Source organism: Eriocheir sinensis, chromosome 43, assembly GCF_024679095.1.
Source record: "Eriocheir sinensis breed Jianghai 21 chromosome 43, ASM2467909v1, whole genome shotgun sequence".
Taxonomy (NCBI): Eukaryota; Metazoa; Arthropoda; class Malacostraca; order Decapoda; family Varunidae; genus Eriocheir; species Eriocheir sinensis.
The window spans coordinates 3,799,919-3,826,754 of record NC_066551.1 but is presented as its reverse complement, the minus strand read 5'-3'; the positions used below and the strand labels follow the sequence as shown (position 1 = coordinate 3,826,754).

The following is a 26,836-nucleotide window of genomic DNA, read 5'->3' as shown; positions in this document are numbered from 1 at the left end:
TTTTCTTCTTTCTTTTTTGTGTTTTTTTCTTATAAGATGCGAGTTTTTTGTTGTTTTTTTTACACCTGAGTGACTTTACATGCTCTCTCTCTCTCTCTCTCTCTCTCTCTCTCTCTCTCTCTCTCTCTCTCTCTCTCTTTATTGGGTAGCGTTCTTTTGTAGTCATCGAACGAGAACTTTACCGAATTCTTTCTCCTCTTCCTCTTGTTCCTCTTCTGTTCCTCTTCCTCCTTCCTTTTGTTTCCTCTGGTCCTCCTTTTCTCCTTCTTCTATTTCTCTTTTTCTTGTTCCTCTTCATCCTGTTCCTCTTGTTCCTCCCCTTACTCCTGTTTCTCCTTCCTCTTCCTCCTTTTTCTCCTGTTAATCTTGTTCTGTTTCTCCTGTTCCTCTTCTTCTGTTCCTCTTCCTCTTGTTCTGTTCCTCGCTGTCAATTTGCTACATAGAATGGACAACAGAGCGTCTTCATTTCTTTACCTGTCACGTGATACAAAAAAAATAACATCAAAAAGAGAAAAAAACTCCCGTCGCCGCCGTGGGAACACCAAAGACTACCTGAACCTCTAGACAGTAAACCCCGACCGTGAATCAACCCCCTTCCTTCCTCTATACCTGCACTCCCCCCTTCCCCTTCCTCCTTCCCCTCCCCCCAACGGACCAGAGGATCATCCGAGCACAAAAAGAATCAGGAACATTTTTCTCCTCTCTACTCTATACACACACACACACACACACACACACACGGACGGACGAACACACTTCTCAGCCCTTTACAGCCGGCGAGACAGTCATCGTTCCAGAATATATGAATAAACAAACAAACAACAATAATAATAACAAAAACAGACAGTAGAAACCCACATCAGAAATAGCATTAGCGTCTGAAAGATCCGGAAATCATTGTATTCTAATTTCCGAGCGATAGGCCGAAAGGGAAGCAGGTGTTAGGTGTTGAGAGAGAGAGAGAGAGAGAGAGTGGGCGGGGCTGCAGACCTCACGCCACTCCGAGCACCTTGTCACTCGTTATCTTGGCGAGCAGCTTCATAGGACTTCAGGCTGCCAAGAATGGGGGAAACTTGTGGGCTGCTGAGTCGCATTAGGGAAAGAGGAGAGGAAATACCGCATCCTTATAAACAAAGATATCACGGTGAACTAAATAGAGACTCCGCGTATTGTTCGTATTGATTCTAAGGTTCAGGTATTTTAGTGAGCTCCGTTTTTGCTATACTGGCTTGATATATGGATACGGGAGGGTGAGTGGTCAGAAATAACAGTCATCGAGGGAGACTGCTCACCCATCGCGGCTACTTTATTGATTCAAAGGCTCTGATTTAGGGAGCCGTCGCAGGTAAGCTCCATCACACCTTACAGAACCGCTGCCGATCAGGGGAAACTAAAGATTTTTCACCACTGCGTCTCGTAACATCCCCGAACGGCCAAATGCGCACCGCGGACGCTCTTTCTTGGCTATCACGCGAGGTGCATCGAATTAGCCGCAGGTATACAGGCTACACACGTCAGGAGGATGATATGGTAGCCCGGTAGCCCTCCGCCTCTCGCCCCGGTACAAAAATATAAAGGTGTGCCCCGTGTTGGGTCTCTCGCGGTATCTGGCAGTTCCTGGGAAACGCTCTTGCTAGCGGGAGTTCGACGTTGGCGGGTTTAGTCACATTGGAGCCGGGAAAGAGGGTGCGTGTGCCGCGGTCTCTGTGGTTTGTGAGTGGTTCCCCTTCGGAGGCCGCTTGATCCCTCAGCTTCCAGTGTCAAACCAACCTCATAAGGCGTGTTATTCCCGTAGTACATCCCCACGAAGTGAAATACCGTATACGGAAACCCCAGACATACGGTATAATACTTTGACCCTACAACACCAACACACACACACACACACACACACGAGGGATTTTACCGAGGCCTGAGGTGTTACCCGATTGTTACCCGTCTGTTCCGGGGTGTTGGTGGATGGTGGTGGCCGGGCTAGCGATGTGGGGGTGGAGGACAGTGTTCGTGACCACGTGCTTGGTGGCCTGGGCGGCGGCGCAGGGTCAGGAGCCGAGGGCCAGCAGATGCTCCATTACCGACTTCGCCTGCGCCAGTCCCGACGAAGAAAAGTGCATTCCGGAGTTCTGGAAATGTGATGGCACCAAGGACTGTGATGACGGCAGCGACGAGGACCCAGAAATTTGCCCAGGTGAGTGTAGTCGTCATCACTTCAGTCGTCGTCATCCTTCGCGTGTGACAGCTGTGGGAGTACCGTTATTTAGTAAAGGGTGTGCATGTCAATTTTCCCGTCATCGTCATCCACAGCTGAAGAACGGTTGTATAGCATAGGGCGTGAGTGTTCCCTTTCTCTTCCTCGTCCTCGTCATCCACAGCTGAAGAACGGTTGTATAGCAAAGGGCGTGAGTGTTCCCTTTCGTCCTCGTCATCCACAGCTAAAGAAGTGTACGGTTATATAGAATAGGGCGTGAGTGTTCCCTTTCTCTTCCTCGTCCTCGTCATCCACAGCTAAAGAAGTGTACCGTTTTATAGCAAAGGGCGTGAGTGTTCCCTTTCTCGTCCTCGTCATCCACAGCTAAAGAAGTGTACCGTTTTATAGCAAAGGGCGTGAGTGTTCCCTTTCTCTTCCTCGTCCTCGTCATCCACAGCTAAAGAAGTGTACCGTTTTATAGCAAAGGGCGTGAGTGTTCCCTTTCTCTTCCTCGTCCTCGTCATCCACAGCTAAACAAGTGTACCGTTTTATAGCAAAGGGCGTGAGTGTTCCCTTTCTCTTCCTCGTCCTCGTCATCCACAGCTAAACAAGTGTACCGTTTTATAGTAAAGGGCGTGAGTGTTCCCTTTCTCGTCCTCGTCCTCGTCATCCACAGCTAAAGAAGTGTACCGTTTTATAGCAAAGGGCGTGAGTGTTCCCTTTCTCCTCCTCGTCCTCGTCATCCACAGCTAAAGAAGTGTACGGTTATATAGTATAGGGCGTGAGTGTTCCCTTTCTCGTCCTCGTCCTCGTCATCCACAGCTAAACAAGTGTACCGTTTTATAGCAAAGGGCGTGAGTGTTCCCTTTCCTTTCCTCGTCCCTTAACTCGTCAGCGTCATCCCTCGTTTCTGACAGTTGAAGGGGCACCGTTATGTAAAGAAGGGTCCCAGTGTTGTGTTCCCTTTACGCCCCTTTTAAAATTCCTATCCTCACCCTCGTCCTCGTCCTCAACTTCCATTGCCCATGTGACAGCTAAGGGAGTGTACCGTTATGTGGGATGCTAGTGCAGTGTTCCCTTGACGACCCTCCCACACTCAATCTCTATTCTTATACTCGCCCTTGGCCGTGCCCCTTTCACTCGTCTATCGGTCCCTGTTAGAACTAAGGGTGTGTACCGTGATAACTGTGACAGCTAAGGGAGTGTACCGTTATTAGGGATACAAGTGTAGCGTTCCCCTGTTGGCTTTTCAATACCTTCTTCCTCACCCTCATTCACGCCCTCTGCCTCGTCATTTTACTCTCCCTTTAGCCTATATAACATTAGGGCGTGTACCGTTATGATATGCAAGTGTTCAGTGTCCCCTTGAAAACCCTCCCACACCTATTCTACACCCTTATCGTGTGTTTTGCTCGTCTACAATAACTAGTGAAGTGTAGCGTTGTAACTAGGCTCTCCTCCATATCCTCATCCAGTGACAATTAGTGGGCTATACCATGGTGTAGAGTCGTGCATTGTAGGATAGTAGGAGCTCTCCCCACCTTCGTCCTTACCCGCATTCTCGTCCTCGTCCTTCAAATACTCTTGGGATAACTGATGGTGTGTTCCGTTACCAAGGCTGACTCAATGGCAAGGCTCTCACGTGCCTAACCCCAAGAAACTGTTACCACTCTTCCTCCTCCTCCTCCTCGTCCTTCTCCTCCTCCTCCACCTGTCCTCATTTTCGCGTTTGTGTTCGTCCTTCAACCTGAGGAGAGGGAGAGGGAGAGGGAGGGAGAGGATCGGTACAGTGGTTGCGTGTTCGGGAGACAACACACAAAAACCTCTCATGAAACACTTGGCCCCGTTTTTTATTTTAGTTACTCCTCTCTGTCTGTGTCGATGTCCTCGTCCTCGTCCTTGAAAACAGTGAATGAAGGAGCGTCTCGTTACTAAGGTTGTGTTTCCGTAGACAACACAAAAGCCTCTCATGAAACACTTGGCCCCGTTTTTGTTATAGTTACTCCTCTCCGTCTATGTCAATGTCCTCGTCCTCGTCCTTGAAAACAGTGAATGTAAGAGTCTCGTTACTAAGGTTGTGTTTCCGTAGACAACACAAAAGCCTCTTATGAAACACTATTAGCGCCGTTTTGTTATAGTTACTCCTCTCTGTCTGTGTCAATACCCTCGTCCTTGAACCCAGTGAATGAAGGAGTCTCGTTACTAAGGTTGTGTGTTTCCATAGACAACAACACAAAAGCCTCTCATGAAACACTTGGCCCCGTTTTTGTTTTAGTTATCCTCATTGTCTATGTCGATACCCTCGTCCTTGAACCCAGTGCATGAGGGTTTCTCGTCATGAAGGTTGACTGAGAGAGAAAAAAACACGCAAACACCTTTCACGAGATGGCACACACAAACACCCTTCATGAAACACTAATTGCACCGTTTTGCTAAGTTACCACTCTCCTCTATGTCATCGCCCTCGTCCTTGAACCTGAGAGAAGTGCATGAGGGTGTGTCTCGTTAGCAAGGTTGTGAGTGTAACCTGACAACATACCAACACCATGAAACACTGACTGCACTGTTTTCTTTTGATGTCTCTCGTCTATGGCCTCGTGCTCGTCCTTGAACCTCGGACAGTGAATGAGGGAAAGTCTGGTTACAAAGGTTATGTTTCAAGAGACAACGTACACATACTCAACCCCATGCTAAACCCCGAGACACTGGTATTGTTCTAACTTGCCACTCGAGTCTATGCCCTCACCCTTGTCCTCGTTCTTGAAACCCGGAGTTAGTACATGCTGGTTCTTGTTGCATGGTTGAGTATCACAAGACAGCACACACATGACGCCTAACCCCGAGACACGCTGGCGCCTGTTTCGTTGAGTTACCCGTGCTGGCGGTCTCCTGAGGGCTGCGTGTGTGTTGTTTGGCTGTGTGGTGTTGCCGGTGTGTGTGGGTGTGGGTGTCCCTCTCGACTCTATGCAGCAGACGACGGTGAAGGTGGCGTTACAGTGACATAGAAATCAGTGACACGTTCAGACTAACACTCGTCCATATGTGCTGGTGTGTTCGTGTTTGTATTGGTCGATGTTTGATTTAGTTAAGTGATTATCTTAAGTGTATGAAGAGTATATAGATTACAAAGTTGTTTTCTCTGCAGTGATGGTGGTGGGTGTTGTGTGGGAGCTATAATTCGTGTTTTTAGTGGGGAAGAATGCAAACCTATGACATAAGAGGCTGCTCTGTGTGTGTGTGTGTGTTTGTGGCGCCAAGAATCCTCCTCCCTTGCCTCTTCTGCCTCTGCTCCCGCCCTCGCTCTCTCCCACCCTATCTCTCTCCCCATCTCTCTCTCTCTCTCTCTCTCTCTCTCTCTCTCTCTCTCTCTCTCTCTCTCTCTCTCTCTCTCTCTCTCTCTCTCTCTCTCTCTCTCTCTCTCTCTCTCTTCCTCACCAATCACCCACGTAATGCATTGTCACAACCCAGCTCTGGCATGCATCACCACCACCACTACCACCTCCACTACCACCTCCACTACCACAGTTACTCACTCCTGTTGCATACCCAAAGCCTCCATTGTTGTTCTGTTGTTGATAGCCGCGCCGTATATCAGACAGCCACCAGCAGCAGCCCCCTTCTGTGATAGTCTTCCCCAGTCTTCATTTAGCCTCCCTCTCTCTCTCTGTCCCTCGCCCACCCTCTCTCCCTCTCTCTTAGCTCATCCTTGGTGGTAGTGATTAGTGAGTTAAGTGAAGGGTTAGTTAGTTAGAGTTAGTGATCCTTTTGTCTGTAGTTTGAGTTATGTTCAGGCTTTTGAGTTGGATGTTAGTTAGAGTTAGTGATCCTTTTGTCTGTAGTTTGAATTATGTTTAGGCTTTTGAGTTGGGTGTTTGACTTAACGTAATATAATGTGTGATGATTTTCTTTACAGTAAGGAAGACAGCTCAAGGGCAATAAATATAAACAACGACAACAACAACAAAAGTCCACAATGATCTTATTTTGTTATGATTTTGCTTTCTATGATTTCACTCTCGCCTGCTTGTGATAATAATGATGTAACCACCTAACACTATCTCTTTCACTGTTTTTATCTCTCTCTCTCTCTTGCACACACACACACACACACACACACACACACACACACACACACACACACACACACACACACACACACACGCACACACACGCGTTCTAGGTTACTCCGGTCAGGTTCACGTGTCACCGGCTGCCCTTCAGGTGTGCCAATCAGGTGAGCCAGGTGTAGACAGGAGACCTCCCCCCCCTCACCCTCACCCCCCTACCCCTTACCTGTCCTCCAGATCCCATTTACCTGTGATCAAACCCGATGAGGTAACCCGGGCAATAAATGGAATGGGAGAGGGTCTGTCATATGGCCGTCTCTCTCTCTCTCTCTCTCTCTCTCTCTCTCTCTCTCTCTTGGCTGATAGAGGTGAAGGAAGGGACAGGGAAGGGATGGGATGGAGTGTTTTGGCAGGCATCTTCGGTAGGTAGGCGTGACATCAGCTTTCGTATGCTTCTCCTCCTCCTCCTCCTCCTCCTCCTCCTCCTCCTCCTCCTGTCCTCAATTACTTCACTGGCCTGTTTTCTAAGCTATACCCTTGTTGTGTCACCTCTTGTAAGCTTGTTATGGATGTTGATATGAAGTTTTGGAAGCTGTTATGAATGATATGAATGTTGTTATGAATGCTGTAATGAATCTTGATATATTTGTTGTGAAAGTTATACGCCTGCCATCCTCCCTCTCTTGTGTTGTTATATCACTAGTGAGCTTGTTATGAATGTTGTTTTGAATGTTATGTTATATGTGTCAGCCTCCCTACCTTGAGTGCGTTCATATTTAAGGTTTCTTGTGGAGTTGGTTACACTTCTTGCCAGAGTTCTGTCGCTTTTCCTTGTTTCTTCCCCTTTGTAAGTATCCTGGGCCTCTACTAGCATGCGCAGAGCCTTGTTAGTCTTTCATACAGAGCTCTGTGGATGAAACACCTCGCATTTCTCTCAATATTTTCCTTCTTTCTTTCCCTCTGCATCGTATCACATGTTTCCTTGGCCTCTACTAGTATGTGCAGTGCCTTGTAAGACTCTCAATAACCCAGGAACTCTTACCAGCATGAAGGACTAAACGCCAGCTCTTATTCTTGTCCTTAATCCCAACTGTAGTTCCTTAATCGGCGTTCATCCCTTTAAGAGTCTTCAAACCAAATGTTCTTGACCCAAAACCTCTTCCCCTATCTCTCTCCATTCAGTCCACCCTATTCAATGCCCGTCCTTGCCACATATTCCCTACACAAACCTTCTCTTAATACCTCCATTTCCTTAAGTTCCCATTGCTAACTAACCTCTGTCTACGGTACCTCATTCTCCACTCCAAGTCTCTTTCCCCACCTAATTTCCCTTCTCACTGCCCATTCTTGCCTTACAATTCCTATCTTCACCTTCAATCCAACAAGTTTTCCCTTTCTAAGTAATCCCTAATCTTGTTTTTCAACCTACCTTTACTATTTCAGCCTTCGCCCTTCCCTTTCCCCAATCCGTCTTTCCATTTAATCACATTTTCAATTCCTTTCTTGTCGTATAGTTCCTTCTTCTTTCCATTCCTACAAGTATTCCTCGTAACCAACCCCGACTCATGTCCTTCAACCCCTAGCTATCTGTATCTCAATCTCCACCCCACCCAACTCTCTCTCTCTCTCTCTCTCTCTCTCTCTCTCTCTCTCTCTCTCTCTCTCTCTCTCTCTCTCTCTCTCTCTCTCTCTCTCTCTCTCTCTCTCTCTCTCTCTCTCTCTCTCTCTCTCTCTCTCTCTCTCCACCACCATCTCTTTATAACGAGTCCTTTTGCCCCTATCCTTCTCCACATTCCTTCTCCACCTCCCCACCTCCGTTCCCTCACTCTCCAACTACACTCCACATCTCCACTTGCACCATACCACCCCTACTAGTGACTTGACTACCATACACTACCATACACGATACATAGGCTACCATACATACATACATACATACCACATACCACCCAGGCTTCCACTTTAGTCCACTGCCTTTGTCATCCACCATTCAGTTACTCTTATCCACTTTCTCCTTATCATCATTCCTACAAGCCTCCTCCTCTTCCTCCTCGTCCTCCTCCTAACCAGTGACGACTCCACCACTATACACTCCGTCTTCCACTTCTAATCCACTATTATCGTCATCTACCATCCACTTATTCATATCATCCACATTCTTGTTTTCCTACCATTTTATCAGCTTCTGCCTCCTCCTCCACCTCCTCTTCGTAACCATCTGACATGACTCCACTTTACTCTTAGCCTTCCACTTCGAGTCCACCACCATCGTCTTCTATCTGCCATCCACTTATTCTTATCCACACTCCTGTTTTCCTTCCATCCATTTTATCAGCTTCTTCCTCCTCCTCCTCCTCCTCCTCCTCCTCCTCCTCCTCCTCCTCCTCCTCCTCCCCCTCGACCATTACCTTCCTTCAGGGCCATTAGCAACCAGGGAAAGGCGCCGAAAAATGATGGGTCGTAAATGATGGGAGGAAGGGGAGGGAAAATCGACCATTGCCTTCGTTTGCTTGAGTTTGCCCCCTTCCTTCCCTCCCCTTCCCTCTTCCCTTCCCTCCTCCCTTCCCCTTCCCTCCCTCCTCCCCTCCCCTTCCTCGACCCTTTCTGAAAAATGCTTTTGTGTTATGCGTCAGGCTTAGCACGAGAGAGAGAGAGAGAGAGAGAGAGAGAGAGAGAGAGAGAGAGAGAGAGAGAGAGAGAGTATTGGTATTCAAGGCAACTGGATTACCTTGAATTGTTTAGCTTTTTTTTTTTTTTTTTTTTTTTATAAAAAAAATAGACCAAAATAGATTAAACGACTTGATTGAAGACCAAAACTCCTCCTCCTCCTCCTCCTCCTCCTCCTCCTCCTCCTCCTCCTCCTCCTCCTCCTCCTCCTCCTCCATAGCAACCCTCCATCCTCCTCCTCTCTCTCTCATCCTTCCACTCCTCCTCCTCCTCCTCCTCCTCCTCCATAGCAACCCTCCATCCTCCTCCTCTCTCTCTCATCCTTCCACCACTCCTCCTCCTCCTCCTCCTCCTCCTCCACGCCTCCTCCACCACTATCACCCTCATCCATCACTCCCTCCCTCCTGCCTCTCACCTTCCCTCCACCTCTTCCATACCCTTCCACCCTTCCTTCCATCCCACCCATTCCACCAACACAAAGGGGCAGGAGAAGGGGGAAGGGCAGAGATACCTAAACAGAGGGATATTTAGACAGAATGTAACTTACTTTAGTGGAAAATTTGATGAGAACGTGTGTGTGTGTGGGAGAGAGAAAAAGGGAGAGGGGGAGAGAGAGAAAGGGAGACGGAGAGAGAGAGAGAGAGAGAGAGGTGGTGGGGTAAAAGGGGCTATTTTGGTCGATAGTGGAGGTAAAAAAAAAAGGGGGCAATGTATTAATAAGTGAGGCAGTTATTAAAGGGACTGATAGGTTTATGGGCCAGGGAACGGTTGCACACGCCCCCCCCCTCCCCCCCACCCCCCCCCACCAACCAACCTGACGCAACCTCGTACGCCAGATTATATATACGCCATGCCATTGTGTTCAGACCGACTTTTTATTTATATAGGTTTTCATTCTTTATTTTATGGGGGGGGGGGGGGTGTAGGGAGGGTCACGATGCTTTGAAAATGGCAACACTAGGACTGGAAAGGTATTGATTAACCACGACAACAACAACAACAACAACAACAAGAGTGATAGTGATGAATTTATAATACTTACAAAAACAACAGTAATATTAACATGAGAAAAACAACAACAACAACAACAGTGATAGTGATAAATTTATAATACTTACAAAAACAACAGTAATATTAACATGAGAAAAACAACAACAACAACAAGAAATGCTTTAAAAATGGCAACACTAGAACAGAAAAAAAGGTATATATCAATTAACATCGATATTAACAACAACAACAACAACAGTTATGATAATATTGCTAACAAAAAACAACAAAAATAATAATGATAAGCAACAACAACAACAACAACAACAACAGTGATAGTGATAAATTTATAATACTTACAAAAACAACAGTAATATTAACATGAGAAAAACAACAGCAACAACAACAAGAAATGCTTTAACAATGGCAACACTTGAACAGAAAAAAAGGTATTAATTAACATCGAGAATAACAACAGCAACAACAACAACAACAACAACAACCACAACAATGATGATGATAATGCTAACAAAAAAAATAATAACAACAACAACAACAACAACAACAACACTAACAACACTATCACCACCACCACCACCATCATCAACAACATCAACAACAACAACAACAGCAATACGTCATTACAATTGGCTGCTAAATTTCAAAACACCGAAATAAAAACAACAGTTCCCCTTTTTTTTGTGTATTTTCCTGCCGCCGCCACCACCACCACCACCACCACTCCCCCCCTATCCTCCCCCCTCTCCCCCCTTTCATTAACACTATGTCACTATATGGTGTTGTGGTCTCGTGTGTGTGTGGGGCGGGGGGGGGTTCTTTTTTCATACGTAATAGGAATGAATATGTATGTGCGTGTGTTTGTTTGTGTATGTATATATGTAATGTAATTAATATGTGTGTGTTTATATGTTTGTTTGTGCGTATTTAATGTGATGTGTGCGTGTGTATGTAAGTGTGTATGCAATGTAATATGTATGTGTTTGTTTGTCTCTATGTATGTGTGTATGTGTGTTCTATTTTGTACGTCATTGGTTTATGTTATTTATTTGTACTGTATTGTATCTATTTCATGTATGTGTGGATGGATAGATTGATATTCCTTTATTTATTCAGTATTCATTCATTGTTTTCTATATTTTTATTTTATTTCCATTCATTATTTTGTCTGTGTATTTTCCCTTTCCTCCTTTATTAATTCATCTTTCTATCTGTTTCCTCATTTACTACGTTACCTTTACTCTGGACTACGTTAACTTTTACTATTTTCACCTATTTCTATTTATTTACATTTATTTTTCCTCTCTTCCTTTAATCATTCATCTGTCTCCTCAGTTACTCATATAAACACTACTTTTTCTTTGGATGCGAATTGTCTACGTTAACCTTTACTGTGGAAGAGAATGTTTCACTTTTCTTCTGCATTTACTTTTCTGCACTTTTCTTCTTTTCTTCAATCATTTTTCTATCTAATTACCATACATATACTCTGGAAGCGGCTGTTCTACCCTAACCTTTACCCTGAACCAGACTTTATCACGTTAACCTTTACTCTGATTGGGAAAGTCCCGCGCGATGACGTCCGGTAACCCCTATGAACCCTGAATATCACAACAGCTTGAACGTTCGGTGGAGTTTGGAGGCGAAACGTTCACACCTCGACTCCTCCCTCTCTCCCTCTCCCTCCCGCTACTCAGTGTGTGTGGATAGGAAGCTTCGTCGTCATAGAGGCTGGCGTAGAGATGTTGTTTCTGTATGAGTTTAGAACGTTCGAAGTTGGGTGGCTAATAATAATAATTGTGATAGTAATAAGCATAAGAAAAACGATGCCACTACTACTACTACTACTACTACTACTACTACTACTACTACATCCTCGTCACCAAACACAGAGGGCTTTTTTTTTTTTTTTTTTTTTTTTGTGCCCCTTGAGAAGTCTGCCTTAAAAAAATAATCTTGAAAGGAGGAACATTTACGACTATTAGTGTTTTTTTTTTTTTTGTTGTTGTTGTTGGTGTTGTTGGCTATTGTTGTACCTCCTTACATATATATAAAAAGACAGAAAAATAGTTTAGTCTGGGATGGACGTGACAAGGAACCATTACAATTCTCATGCTTCTACTTAATGGGAGTTTATATTTTGTTGGTAAATTCCGGTAGATAAAAGAACATAGAATAGACATAGGTAAACAAACTTGAGGGTAGATTTAGACTTAGGTTCCGCAGCATTCTCACACTCTCTCTCTCTCTCTCTCTCTCTCTCTCTCTCTCTCTCTCTCTCTCTCTCTCTCTCTCTCTCTCTCTCTCTCTCTCTCTCTCTCTCTCTCTCTCGTGGTATAAACAGACGCAGTATCTGGGCCCCCCCCCCCCCGCCATCTCCGTTCCCCGTCCCTTCCTGTTCCTTCCCGCCCTTCCTTTCCTCTTCCATTTAAAACGTTTTCCTCTTCTTCCTCCCCCTCCCTCCCTCTCTCCTTCCTTCTCTTTCTCTCTTCCTTCTGCCTCCTTTCTCCTCTCCTCCCCCTCCCTCCCTCCTTCCCTCCTTCCTTTCTTCGTTCTTTCGTTTCTCTCATTCTCTTATACCTTCCTTTTTTCCCTCTCTTCTCCCTCTTCCATTTCTTTCTCCCTTCTACCCCTCTTTCCTTTCCTTCTTCCTCCTTTCTTGCCCTATCTTCATTCTCTCTCTCTCTCTCTCTCTCTCTCTCTCTCTCTCTCTCTCTCTCTCTCTCTCTCTCTCTCTCTCTCTCTCTCTCTCTCTCTCTCTCTCTCTCTGTTCCTTTCCTCCGTCCTGGGAAAGGGAGTTACTTCATTCCTTGAGTTGTATTTGTCTTTGTTTAACTTCGTGTGTTTCTAAGTGTTGTGTAGATGTGTGTGTGTCTGTGTGTGTCTGTGTGTGTGTGTGTGTGTGTGTGTGTGGGTGGGTGTGTCAGGCCGCCCCCTCTCCCCCTCCTTATCTCCCCACTCCCCTTCCCTCCTCCTTCCCCCCCCCTCCCCTCCCCCCTCACACATAAGGCGAAGCTCTGTGTTGAAATGAAATTGCAAGCGAGTCTTAAGCTAAAAGAGGAAGGTGTTTAAAGGGAACTGGGGAGGAGGGGAGATGGGAGTGGGGAGGAAAGGAGGGGAGGGGAGTCATACCGTACCCTCTCCCACTTCCTTTTCTCCCCTCCTCTTTCCTCCCCTCTCTCCTTACCATTCCCTTCATACCTCGCCCTCTTTCTCCCTCCTTCCCCTTCTTCTTTTCTCTTTCTTTTATCTCCATACAACTCCCTCCTCCTCGTTCTCTCTTTCTCTATTTCTCTCTATTATTCCTTTTATTCTCAAACTCCTCCTCCTCCTCCTCCTTTTCTTCTTCTTCCACGTCCGTTTCCTCTCCATCTTTCCTTCTGCATCTTCTTCTCTTCTTTTGTTAATTCTTTTCCTCCGTTTTCATCTCCTCTCTCCATTTTATCCTCTTCTATAACTTCCTCCTCCTCCTCCTCCTCCTCCTCCTCCTCCTCCTCCTCCCCATCCTCCTCTTCCTCCTCCTCTCATTTTCTTTCTTGTCCCAGATCCTTCGTTATCCTTCACTATTTCTTCCTCCTCCTATGTATTCCTCCTTCTCCTCCTCCTCCTCCTCCTCCTTCATTCCCTCGGCCTCCATATTTCTCACTTCTGCCTCCTTCCTTCTTCTCCTTTACCTCCTCCTCCTCCTCCTCCTCCTCCTCCTCCTCCTCCTCTTCTTCTTCTTCTTCTTCTTCTTCTTCTTCTTCTTCGTTCCTTCCGCTTCTTCACGAACCTCCCTCTGAGCCTTACACTAAATCTTCTTCCTCTTCCTCCTCCTTCTCCTCCTGCTCCCCTCTCCCCCTCTTCCTGCCGTTCATAACAATACCGGGAATGAATGAGAGGGAGGAGGAGGAGGAGGAGGAGGAGGAGGAAAAGGTGTGGAGGAAAATGAAGATGAAGTGGAGAGGACGCGAAAGAAGGAGGAGGAGGAGGAGGAAAGGAGAAGAAAGCAGAAAATGAAAGAAATAAAAAAAGAACGGAAATAAATAACACAAAAAAATGAAGAAAACCAAAAAGCCATAAAACAGAAAGTAGCAAAATAAAAGTAAGAAAAAGAAAAAAATAGAAAAAAAGAAAAGAAAAATATAATACGAATATCAGAGACGGCCAAAAGGAAACGGGATAAAGGGAACACACACACACACACACACACACACACACACACACACACACACACACACACACACACACACACACACGAAAGGCTTCCCTAATATGGTTCAGGGCGGAACGTGTTGATGGGAAAGAGAAGGGAAAGGAAGAGGAAGAGGAGGAGGAAAGAATGGAAGGAGGAAAAAGGAATTGTTGATAAAGGAAGCTGGATATATAGAATGATAGAAGAAATAGGAAGGAGAAAAATAAATAGTTGATTGATGGAGATAGATAGATAGATAGATAAGCCGATAAAGAGTAGATAGTATTGACAGGAGTGATAGATGAGGGGAGGAGAAGGAGGTGGAGGAGGAGGAAATTAATAAGAATGGTAAGGAGGAAGAGAATAAAAGAGAAAGTTGTAAAATGTGTTGTTGTTATTATTATTATTATTATTATTATTATTATTATTATTATTATTATTATTATTATTATCACCATCGTTTCTATTATCCTGTCGTGCTTTCAGAATTTTGGAATATATGAAAAATGGGAGGAATAGTGCAAGAGAGAGAGAGAGAGAGAGAGAGAGAGAGAGAGAGAGAGTTATGTATACGACTTTAATAATCTTAAGCAAGTGAATTCCTCCTCGTACCTCATATCCTCCTCCTCCTCCTTCTCCTCCTCCTCCTCCTCCTCCTCCTCTTTTCTGTATTGTACGTTTTAATGAGGCAGAACTTTTACTTCACGCTTCTTAAACTTGAGGAGGAGGAGGAGGAGGAGGAGGAGGAGGAGGAGGAGGAGGAGGAAGGGAGTCTCTTAAGATAATACTGTTTGTGTGTGTTTCTCTCTCTCTCTCTCTCTCTCTCTCTCTCTCTCTCTCTCTCTCTCTCTCTCTCTCTCTCTCTCTCTCTCTCTCTCTCTCTCTCTCTCTCTCTCCTGTATTTCATTCCCTGTACTCTTCCTTACCTTCTCTTTATTTTTATTAGTGTGTGTGTGTGTGTGTGTGTGTGTGTGTGTGTGTGTGTGTGCAGGGAAGGGAGGGTAGGAGAGCCACAAAGTTACCTACGCAGTTTTCAGACCATTGCGTAAAGAGGCGAGTCAGTCAGTCAGTCAGTCAGCAAGTCAGTCAGTCAGTCCGTCAGTCACTCAGTCAATGTTCCCACGCCTCACCTCACAGCCTCCTCGTCCTTCAAATGGAAAGCCGAGGCTGGACCATTTTCGTGACATAATTCTCCCCCATATTCTCAAACATTTCCTGCCTCACACACCCGCATTATGTAAGGCTTCCGGAGAGGCTGTTGTGGGTGTTGGTGTTGACAGTACCATTACCCCAGTGATAGATTGACCAGGCTTCTGCGCCGTGAATGTGAACAATACTTATTTGAACCCGACTAATCTTTGTGGCCCTTGGGAATAGGTGTTGTGAGGCGAAAGAATTTGAGAATATTTGAACTGACGTGCCAAGCTAATATGACCACCTAGAAAATAAATAAATATAATAGAAATGAATATATAATAGATGCAATAATATACAGTGAAAAATAAAGAAGAAATTGAATATACAAAAATGGCCGTATATAAATAATAGATGAATATAGAAGTTGATTAAATAGACTGGAAATGGATTACTAGATAGAATAGACATAATTGCTTTCTAAATAAATACAAAAAACACGTAAAATGAAAAAAAAAGGCGATCCTCCCTTCTAGAAAGCGTTCAAGTCATAGGAAGGAGACAAAACAGACAAAGTTAATGCAGAGTTGACCACAGAAAGGGATGAAAGAGTACAGATAGTGGTTGACTCTTGCATCAGGAATTCGGAGAGCATAAGGATGAGGTAGAGTAGAAAGTGTGTGGGAGTGTTTTGAAAAGTTTGTGTTTTTATAAAGTTTGTTCATGTCTTGTTTTTTTAGTGATATTATGGTGTGTGTGTGTGTGTGTGTGTGTGTGTGTGTGTGTGTGTGTGTGTGTGTGTGCTAAGTTTAACTCTAATTGTGAGGGTCTTTTTGTTGTGTGTGTGTGTGTGTGTGTGTGTGTGTGTGTGTGTGTGTGTCTATTGTTATACACTACACTAGCCCACCCAGGCACACACACACACACACACAGATAGTCTCATTGGAGTGAGGGAGGAATGAATAGACTAAAATTACAAGTTATTCAAGAGAGAGAGAGAGAGAGAGAGAGAGAGAGAGAGAGAGACTGTGCAACGATGTTATCTCTACCCTTCTCCTACTCTTCTTACTCTCCCTATCCCCCCTTCCCCCTTTTTTTAGTCTCCCTTCCCCCTCTGTTCCCCTCCCTTCTCTATCCTACCACCATCCACCTTGTATCCTTCCTTACTAATCTTCCTATCCTTCTCTCTCTCTCTCTCTCTCTCTCTCTCTCTCTCTCTCTCTCTCTCTCTCTCTCTCTCTCTCTCTCTCGCTCTCTCTCTCTCTCTCTCTCTCTCTCTCTCTCTCTCTCTCTCTCTCTCTCTCTCTCTCTCTCTCTCTCTCTCTCTCTCTTCTCTCTCTCTTTTTCATAATTTTCTCTCCCTTTCTTCCTTTCCCGTTCCCTCCATACTTTCCTATATTCTTCCCTCCTTCCCTCCCTTTCCCTCCCTTCTTCCTTTCCTTCTAACCATCTCTCCTTCCCTCCCTTCTTTCCCCTATCCTATCCATTCCGTACTATCCTTCTCTCTCTCTCTCCCTATTATCTCTCCTTTCTCCTCCCTATCATTCCTAAATCCTCTATCTTCTCCTATCCCTCCCCCTTCCCCCTCCCCTCCCTCCCCCTCATTTACCCATCCCCGCGGTCTTTTGTGGCGTGGCCTGCGGTGACCCCAAGGCATTGTGAGGCAAATGGGGCGCTTGAGTGAGGCTGAAAGATGTGATAAATGGCTCCTGCTCGTCTTAGAGAGAGAGAGAGAGAGAGAGAGAGAGAGAGAGAGAGAGTTGAAAAGAAAGGAGACGAAAAGGAAAGGAAAGAAAGGGAAGGGAAGAAAAAGGAAGGAAAGGGAATGGAAAAGAAGGGAAAGGAAAGGAAGGGAAGGAAATGATAGAAAAAGAAAAGAAAACCAGAAAAAATAAGTAAGAAAAATATTTAGAGAGAGGGTTAAAACAAAACAGGAAAATGAGAAGAAAAAGCTAAAAAATGAAAATGAAAGAAAAGAGAGGAAAAGAAAAAAGAGAAGAAAGAAGAGAAGAGAAGGAAAAGGGGGAGGATGGAGGAAGAAGGGGTAGACTACAGAGACAGACAGACAGCTAGACAGATATACAGATAGCAAGAGGCAGACAGACAGACAGACAGACTAGACATTGACAAAAAGAAAGGGAGGCGAGCTTAGGGGAGTACAGAGACAGACAGACAGAGATTAAAAGAGAGGGAGAGGGGACGTTTGAAGGGTACAGTGACAGACAGACAGATAGATAGACAGACAGACAGACAGACAGGCACAAAAAGACGAAAACCAACATGTGTAGAGCTACTTTTACTCTCTCTCTCTCTCTCTCTCTCTCTCTCTCTCTCTCTCTCTCTCTCTCTCTCTCTCTCTCTCTCTCTCTCTCTCTCTCTCTCTCTCTCTCTCTCTCTCTCTCTCTCATTCTTTATCGTTTTTTCTCTCTTTCACTCACACACACAAACCCAAACGTACCACGAGAGAGAGAGAGAGAGAGAGAGAGAGAGAGAGAGAGAGCAGAAATGGGGAATTAAAGTGTGTGAGGTCGGCTTCCTTTTTCATCTATATGCTAACCAAACACGCGGCCAGGTAATTGGGAGGAGGAGGAGGAGGAGGAGGAGGAGGAGGAGGAGGAGACCTGAGAACGAACAATATGCAGGTAGGATTAGAAGACGGAGTGGAGGAGGAGGAAGAAAGCGAGTGAGTGAGAGAGGGAAGAAAGAAGAAAAGGTCACAGAAAACAAGAATGAAGTAATGAATGAAGCGAGAAAAGATCAAAAGAAAGGCAAAGAAATAAGAATAAAAAACAAACTGATAATAAAGAAGAAATACTAAAGATAAGTTCAAATTTAGGAAGTAGAAAGGAGATTACAGTCGAGTATAAAAGAGAATGGAAAGGAAGAATGATAATTGGAGAGGAGAAGAAAATTAAGAAAAAGAAAGTTAGAATAATCCAAGAAATTAACGAAAAAATAAAATAAGTTTGCTACAATAAAGAAAATAGTAGTTGTAGTAGTAGTAGTAGTAGTAGTAGTAGGAGGAGGAGGAGGAGGAAGAGGAGGAGGAGCAGTGGTAGTAGTAGTAGTAGTAGTAGTAGTAGTAGTAGTAGTAGTAGTAGTAATGATGATAAAAGAAATAATAATAACAATAACAACAATAATAACAATAATAATAATAATAATAATGATAATAATACCTGTCGCCTTCACGTGCAGCCAATCTTCCCATCAACCAATCAGAGTCCTTGAAGCTGATGACGTCACGAGCTGATCAAGGCGCTGATTGGACGACCTTTGACGGCGCGAGGAAAGTATTGGCCAATCACGTCTCCTGGACAGCCACTTGAAGGGCCTGGCTATACATCCTTCTCTTGACAGACAGACAGACAGACAGACAGGCAGATAGGCGGACAGACACACACATACACACATACAGACATTGACATACATACATACATACATAAACAGACAGACAGACAGATAAGTAGATAGATAAGTACATAAGATAGACAGACAGACAGACAGACAGATAGATAGATAGATAGAAAGACAGAAAGCGAGAGTAACACACACACACACACACACACACAGAGAGAGAGAGAGAGAATTGCCACTTGTCTTATCCCCTTTAAATGAAGTCCACCTCGGGAGAGATTAACTGTGTGTGTGTGTGTGTGTGTGTGTGTGTGTGTGTGTGTGTGTGTGTGTGTGTGTCTGTCTGTCGCTCCCGGATCCCAAGTTAAGTCAGTTCCAGTATAGCATCGTCCCAAAGTTTTCCCTCTCATAACTCCACTTTCCACTCATAGCTCCTCCACATCCTTTTATCCACTTACAGGTCAGTCTATCCGCTCTTTATCCACACTATCCGCATCTTCCTATCTTTATTCGTTCTCCTGCTATTCCACTTTTTGTACTCGTCCGCTCCAGTAGCATCGTCCTGGCTTTCAGTAGATTTCCCGAGACGCCAAAAACAAAAGACTGCGGGAAAGATTATAGACTGAAGCTTTCGTGTAGATTAGAGCGTGGGCGGGTGAGTGAGTGAGCTTCAGCGTGAATAGTGAAGCTTGGGGGTGTTAGTGTAAGGATAGAAAGGGATACGAAACTAAACTGGAGAGATAACTTGTTCCCTGGCATCAAAAAAATCATCAACTTAACTACGACGACGAAAATCTGAAAAAGAAATCGGAAAGTTAACTGTTGTGTGCGGTTATAGGTTTGGTTAGTGAGGATTCAATGCCATATCAGACTAATAGAGGTGTCCAACTTTCTCTGCAGCACCTAAAGGCTTCAATTAAACTACTCGGAAAGGGCGTGTTAGGAAGAGTTTCACACGTATCGAAAAGTAAACTGTTGTGTTGTAATAGCTTTCAGTGAGGGAAAAAGTCGTGTCACTAAACTATAACAAAAGAATGAGTGTAAAGTTTTTTCTATGGTGCCCGAAATAGCTATATAAATAAACCATTGCGAAGATCGGTAAGTAAACTGTTGTGTTGTAATAGCTTTCAGTGAGGGAAAAAGTCGTCATTAAACTATAACAAAAGAATGAGTGTAAAGTTTTTTCTATGGTGCCCGAAATAGCTATATAAATAAACCATTGCGAGGATCGGGGAGTGAAGGCTTTGGACACATCGGAGAGTTGGTTGTTGTGTTGGTATAACTATTGGTGCGTGGGAATTACCCTTTGAGGTGTAACTTTTTCTCTTCCGTCGAAAAGCTACAGATAAAATACTTCGAAGACCGGCGGAGGAAGGTTTGATACAGACTGGAAAGTAAACTGCTGTGTGTGAGTGGAGGTGGCGCTAGGGATTTAACGAGCAGCAGGAGGAGAGAGAAGAGGCAAAGGAGGAGGAAGAGAAGAAGAAGGTGGAGGAGGAGATTTCAACTTTTGCCGAGTGAGAATGGAATGCGATACCAAACAAGGGTGCCAACTTTACTTATAACACCAGTAAACTTAAATTGAACTACTACAAAGATCGGAGAATGAAACTTAACACAAATATTGGAGGGTGAACTCGTATGTTTGATGAGGGTTTTATACAGACTGGAAAGTAAACTGCTCTGTGTGATTTCAACTTTTGCCGAGTGAGAATGGAATGCGATGTCAAATAAGGGTGCCAACTTTTCCTTTAACTCCAACAAACTTAAACTAAACTACTACAAAGATCGGAGAATGGAACCTTAACACACTTTTTGGAGAGTGAACTTTTATGTTTGATTTTACCTTTTAAGTCCGATAGCATTAAATATGACTAATTTTAACTCCTATTCCAATAAAAAAAATAATTACCATAGATTTCTTAGTCCAATACAATTAAATACGATAGACTTTAACCCGTCCGCTGCGATTGGCACGGATTTCGCCTTCACTGGTAGCCTGGTAACATATGCTCCCAGGTCTTTCTGTGCCTCTGTGGTGGATAGTGTAGTGTTTCCCATGTGGTATTGGTATGCTGGATTTCCCCTCCCAAGATGCATGGCCTCACATTTTTCTTCACTGAATTGTAGCAGCCACTTTTTGTTCCTCTCCTGTAGCTTGGTGGTGTCATATTGTAGGAAATCCACATCCAAGGGTTAACTCATTATCCGATAGAATTTAATACGATACTTAACACTGGGGTAAAATTTCTCTGTCACGTCTAAAACCTACTACATAAACGGTCTGAAAATGAACGTTACACAGAAAAAAAGGAACTGGTGTGTGATTTAAACTTTTGCGGAGTGGGGATTAAATGCGAGACCAAATTGTCAAGTAATTTTGTTTTGTCAAGCTTAAACTCCACTACAACAAAGATCCGATAATGAAGGTTTTCCACAAAGTGATTAAAGAGTGAACTGCTCTTTGTGATTTTAACTTTTGCTGCGTGAGAATTTAATACCATACCAAACTGTGTGAGGTAATTTTTTTCTGTCGAACTGAAAACCTACTGCAGAAAAGAACGGAAAGTGAAGTCCTATCAGAAATTGGAATCAGCTCTCGTGTGTGATTTTAACTTTTGCGAGTGAGGATTAAATACGATATACCGAAGTGTGTGGAGGAAAATTTGTGACATCTAAAATCTGCTGCGGAAAAGATTGGAAAATTAAGCTCTTACAGAAATTGGAGTGAGCTGTTATGTGTGATTTAACTTTTGTTGAATGAAAATGAAATACGATACGAGATTGTAGAGTCATTTTTTTTTGACAAACCTAAAATATTCTAAAGAAAAGAACGAAAAATGAGCCCCTTACAGAAATTGAGGTTAGCTGTCGTGTGTGATTTTAACTGTTGCTGAGTGAGGATTTAATACGATACTAGATTGTGGAGTATATAAAGTCCTTTTTTTCAGCTTAAATATAGTACTGCAAAGTTTGGGAGATAAAGGTTTGACGCAGTTTAAAGAGTGAACTAGTGTGTCATTTTAACTTTCGCTGAGTGAGAATACAACACGATACCAAATAGTGGAGTATATAAAGACCTTTTTTCACCTTAAATATAGTACTGCAAACTTTGGAAGATAAAGGTTTGACGCAGTTTAAAGAGTGAACTAGTGTGTTATTTTAATTTTTGCTGAGTAAGAATACAATACGATACCTAATAGTGGAATATATAAAGTATTTTTGTCACCTTAAATATAGTACTGCAAAGTTTGAAAAAATAAAGGTTTGATGCAGTTTAAAGAGTGAAGTAGTGTGCTATTCTGACTTCTACTGAGTGAAAATTCAATACGATTACTAACTTTGGGGTAAAATTTCTGTCACCCAAAATACACTATACTGCATAGGTCTGAGAGTGAAAGTTTGACACAGTGGAGATTAAACATTTGCGTGTGATTATATTTTAGCACAGGAAGGATTAGATATGAAACTAACTAAAGAATCAACTTTTTGTGTTACTCCAAACAGCTGTTGGAACAAAAAATTAGAGACCAGCATTTCTCTCTTTTTTTTCTCTCTCTGACCGAAGAGTAACCTGCGGCGTGCTTTAAACATTCAGCGGGTGAGGATTAAACACAACACGAACTAAAGAATAAAAAAAAGCGTGTTCCTGCTCCTTTGAAAAAAATTACCACAACAAAAAACTAGAGAAATTTATTTATTTTTTATTTATTTATTTATTTATTTTAACTAAGGAATAAAAAGCTTGCGTGCCACTCAAATAAAAATACCACAACAAAATCTAGAGAAACTTATTTATTGTTTATTTTTTTTTATTTAACTTAGGAATTAAAAAAGCTTTCATGCCACTTAAATAAAACTACCACAACAAAAAAAACAGAGGAATTATTTATTATTTTATTTATTTTATTTTATTTTATTTATTTTTGCATAGATCGGAGAGTACTCGTAACCTGCCGTGCGATTTTTTTTTTCAAGTAATAATAAACACAACACGGACTTAGAAATTAAAGCTTACGTATTACCTCATAAGACGACGACAACAACAACAACAACAACAACAACAACAAATTAGAGAACTTAAGTATATATATATATATATATATATATATATATATATATATATATATATATATATATATATATATATATATATATATAGATATAGATATAGATATAGATATAGATATAGATATAGATAGATAGATAGATAGATAGATAGATTTTTTTTTTTTTTTTTTTTTTTCATAGATCGTAGCGTGAAAATCAAACTTGTGGTATAAACATTTAACAGCTGACGATGAAACGCTAAAGAAACATTGATGATAAGCTTTCGTGTTACTTCAAAAGACATCCACAAGAACAAAAAGACTAGAGAATTAAGCTTTTACGGAAACTAGAGAATTAAGCTTTTACGGAGACTAGAGAATTAAGCTTTTACGGAGACTAGAGAATTAAGCTTTTACGGAGACTAGAGAATTAAGCTTTTACACAGATTAGAAGAGTAAGCTTTTGTTGGCGTGTGTCTGCAGCAGCTGGTGGTGGCGGTTGAGGATAAGCTGCGATATTAAACTGAGGAGCGCTTGCCAAAGTTTACCTGTGACCTAAAAGCTTATGCAACAAAAACTAGAGAATTAAGTTTTTTTCACACACAAAGGAGTTTATTTATTTTTTATTTGTTTATTTTTTGTCTGTTACCTTGTTTAGTTGTGGTTTTGTAATCGTCTAAGTAGGCTAACACGAAATGGGAGAAGGGAAGGAGGAAAGTAAATTTAGAGTAGGCTATATTTAGTTTTTCCCGCACTTTCTGTTCCTCCTTCTCATTCACATCCTCCTCCTCCTCCTCCTCCTTTTTTTCTTTCTTCTCCCTCACTTTCCAATCCCTAGGTTGATTGGCTCACTTCACTGCTAAGAAAGGCGAGAGAGGAAAGAGGATTTTGAATTTAGTGTATATATAGTCCTCCTCCTCCTCCTTCTCCTCTTCCTCTTCATCATCTTTTCCTCTTTTCATTTCTTATTCAAGTGTCACACATTCACGACCTTGTCTCCAGACTTTAAAAATGTCGCGCTGCCAGACGTTTGTTGCGACCATCGTAAATAGACCACGAAGTTGTTGAGACGTTGTTAAGACGGACATCCGACGGTCGTGGTTTATTGCCGACGGGTGATAGATGTCGGGAAAGGCGCCGAGTGTTTTGAAATTTCCAAAACCCTCGGCGCCGGTAGTCATGATTGTGAATATGTGACACTAGCCTTATCATCACCCTACTCTCCTCTCACTACACCGTTACCAAAGGGGAGAAAGAGCAGAAAAACGGGAAAGAGAAGGAGAAAGAGTAGAAGAGAGTGAGTCTAGGATCGTATTTTAAAACATTTCGTCGCCCAAGTTCACATATTTGACAAGGTTTCGTAGGAGCTGTAGGCCTTTCCAGGGGTAGTTTTATGACCCTGATGGTAGTTTGACCCTTCCTCTGTGCCATGAACCTTAAAAAACACTCATGAAAACAAGATTGATCCCCTCTTTGACCTTTTGAAATAGTTGATGTGAGAAGCGATGGTGTCTTAAAATATAGCCCATAGCCTTTCCTCTTCCTCCTCCTTATCATCTTCATCGTCATCATCTTCACCTATCTCCCAATTATCAAACTCCCGTCAAGTGTGAGAAGGTCATTTGGGAGTCTGCCTTTTAATCAGTGTCTAAGTGCCCCCTTTAAGATAACGTGAACAATTGCTGAGTATAATCGGTGTGGTGGTAATTAGCCGGACTGATAAGATTGTTGCTGGCGTCTCGGTGTGTTCTCTATCCCTTGTTTTTTTATCTTCTTCCTCCTCGTTGTGATTGGGGAAGTGAAAAGTTACAGGTAAGTTATAGATAGCGACCACTTCACCTTGTTTCTGGGTTTCAGGAGGGCATCTTTTTTTTTTTTGTGTGTGTGTGTGTTTCTATGTTGTTTTTGGTGTGTGTGTGTGTGTGTGTGTGTGTGTGTGTGTGTTTCTATGTTGTTTTTGGTGTGTGTGTGTGTGTGTGTGTGTGTGTGTGTGTTTCTATGTTGTTTTTGGTGTGTGTGTGTGTGTGTGTGTGTTTTGGTTATCCCTGTTTGTTTTTTCTGGTTGTTTGTCTGTTCGTATGTTTAGTCTGTTCTTATGTAGTTTTTGGTGTGTGTGTGTGTGTGTGTTTTTGTGTGTTTTGTGATTTACTGTTATCTATGTCTGTCTGTCTGTTTGGTTTTCTGTTTTTCTGTCTGGTTTTATATTTGTCTGTCAGTCTGGTTCTCTGTCTGTCTCTTTTTCTGCGTCTGTCAATCTTTGTCTGTTTGGTTGTCTGTCTGTCTGTCTGTCTGTCTGTCTCCACCCCCCTCCTTCTCTCCCCCTCTCTCTCTTTCATTACCTGTCTGCTACACCTTTCTCCATCATCCTCCTTCCTTACCTTCTTTTCCTTTCACTCTCTTTACCTTTCATCTCATCCTTAATCCCCTCCTCCCTCCCTCTCTCTTTCTCCCTCTCCCTCCCTACCTCCCTCTTTAGCTTCCTACATGCCCACCTCCCTCCCTTTTCCTTTTCCTCTCCTCTCTCTACCTCTCTACCTCTCCCTCTCCCTACCTACCTGCCTCCCTACCTTGATGTTCGCGTGAGAGGTTAATTAAAGTCTACCTTTCTATAGGAATGTTATTGATGTCTTTCCTTGATGCTGAGTGTTATTGATCCTTCTTCTGCCTCCCTTACTACTACTACTATTACTACTACTACTACTACTACTACTACTACTACTACTACTACTGCTACTACTACTACTACTACTACTACTACTACTACTACTACGAATGAGATATCAGGTTTTTCTCGTCACCCACCTCAGGTTGTGTGTGTGTGTGTGTGTGTGTGTGTGTGTGTGTGTGTGTGTGTGTGTGTGTGTGTGTGTGTGTGTGTGTGTTAGTGTGTTTTGTGTAAGGAAACGCCTGGTATGTTGGCACTGAGAGAGAGAGAGAGAGAGAGAGAGAGAGAGAGAGAGAGAGAGAGAGAGAGAGAGAGAGAGAGAGAGAGAGAGAGAGAGAGAGAGAGAGAGAGAGTGAGATTTGGTACTCTTCCAATACCAGTTTTCGTGACCTTGGCAACGCTGCTCTGCTCTCCTAGCCACAGCCTCCTCCTCCTCCTCCTCCTCCTCCTTCTGGCTGCATAAATATTAACATTCAACTCACATTCAGCTCAAGTATTTTTATGATCTAGATTGACCTGTGTGTGTGTGTGTGTGTGTGTGTGTGTGTGTGTGTGTTTTCATGTCAATACTCCTCTATTTTTTTTATTTTTTTTTATTGACGTCATAACTTTGGTGTTGGTTCTTTTCCATTTGTGCTGAGAACGATATTTTTTTTTCTTCCTTTCCTCCCTTTCTTTTTATCATATCCTCCCTTTCTCCCTCTTTTTCTCATTTCCTCCTTTCCTCCCTTTCTTTTCCACCTTTTCTTTTCGTAATCGACTCTCTCCTTCTTTTCCTCCTCCTCTTTCTTCTCCTTCTTGACCTCTTCTTCCTCCTCCTCCTCCTCTTACGTAACAGTTGTGGATCATTTAAGTTACAATAAAAAACTATTCCTCACTTTTTTTCCTCCTTCCATCCTCTTCCTCGTCCTTGTCCTTCTCCTCCATCAATTAACATGTCATTTAAAAGCGTTTATGTGGTTGACTTCTGCGTTTTAATTGCCAAAAAGGAACATGTGATACCTAGCCTCAACGATTGGTGTGGGGAGAGGGGAATTAGGGGGGGAAGGGGAGGGGTACTGGGAGAGGAAGATTCCGTGATGGGAAGAGGGGGTCTGATGTGGGAAAGGGGAGGGAGATGAGAAGGGTAATGGAAGGGGGGGAAGAAAACTGGGCGGAGAGGGTTTTGCTGTGGGACGGAAAGGGGAGAGGAAAGGAAGGGGAAGGGGTGAGGAAGATAGGATGGGATGGGTTTTTGACGTGGGAAGGAAGGGAGAGGAAGAGGAAGAAGGAGGGATGGGAGGAGGAAGCTAATGGGGAAGGGGTACTGAAGGGGAAGGAAAGGAACGGAGAAGGAAGACGAAGAAGGAGGGATGGGAAAAGGAAGTTAGGGCAAGGTTTTAATACGGGAAAGTAAGGGACTAAGGAGAGAGGGATAGGGAAGGGAAAGCAAGAAGAGAGGAAGAAAGGATAGGAAAGGTTTGTGAGATGGAAAGGGAAGGGAAGGAGGTGGAGACAGGGAGAGGAAGGGAAGGGGAACGGTTGAGG

At 43.3% G+C, this 26,836-nt stretch overlaps 1 protein-coding gene across 1 annotated transcript in view; it reads left to right on the top strand.

Annotated features, from left to right (window-relative positions):
- Positions 1–1,659: 1,659 nt before the first annotated feature.
- LOC126980202 (low-density lipoprotein receptor-like) overlaps positions 1,660–26,836 on the top strand; it is a 144,109-nt gene continuing 118,932 nt past the window's right edge. Inside the window, exon 1 of the mRNA XM_050829836.1 lies at positions 1,660–2,188. Coding sequence (XP_050685793.1) covers positions 1,960–2,188 — 229 coding nt within the window. The 5' untranslated portion in view covers positions 1,660–1,959. The remainder of the gene's footprint in view (positions 2,189–26,836) is intronic.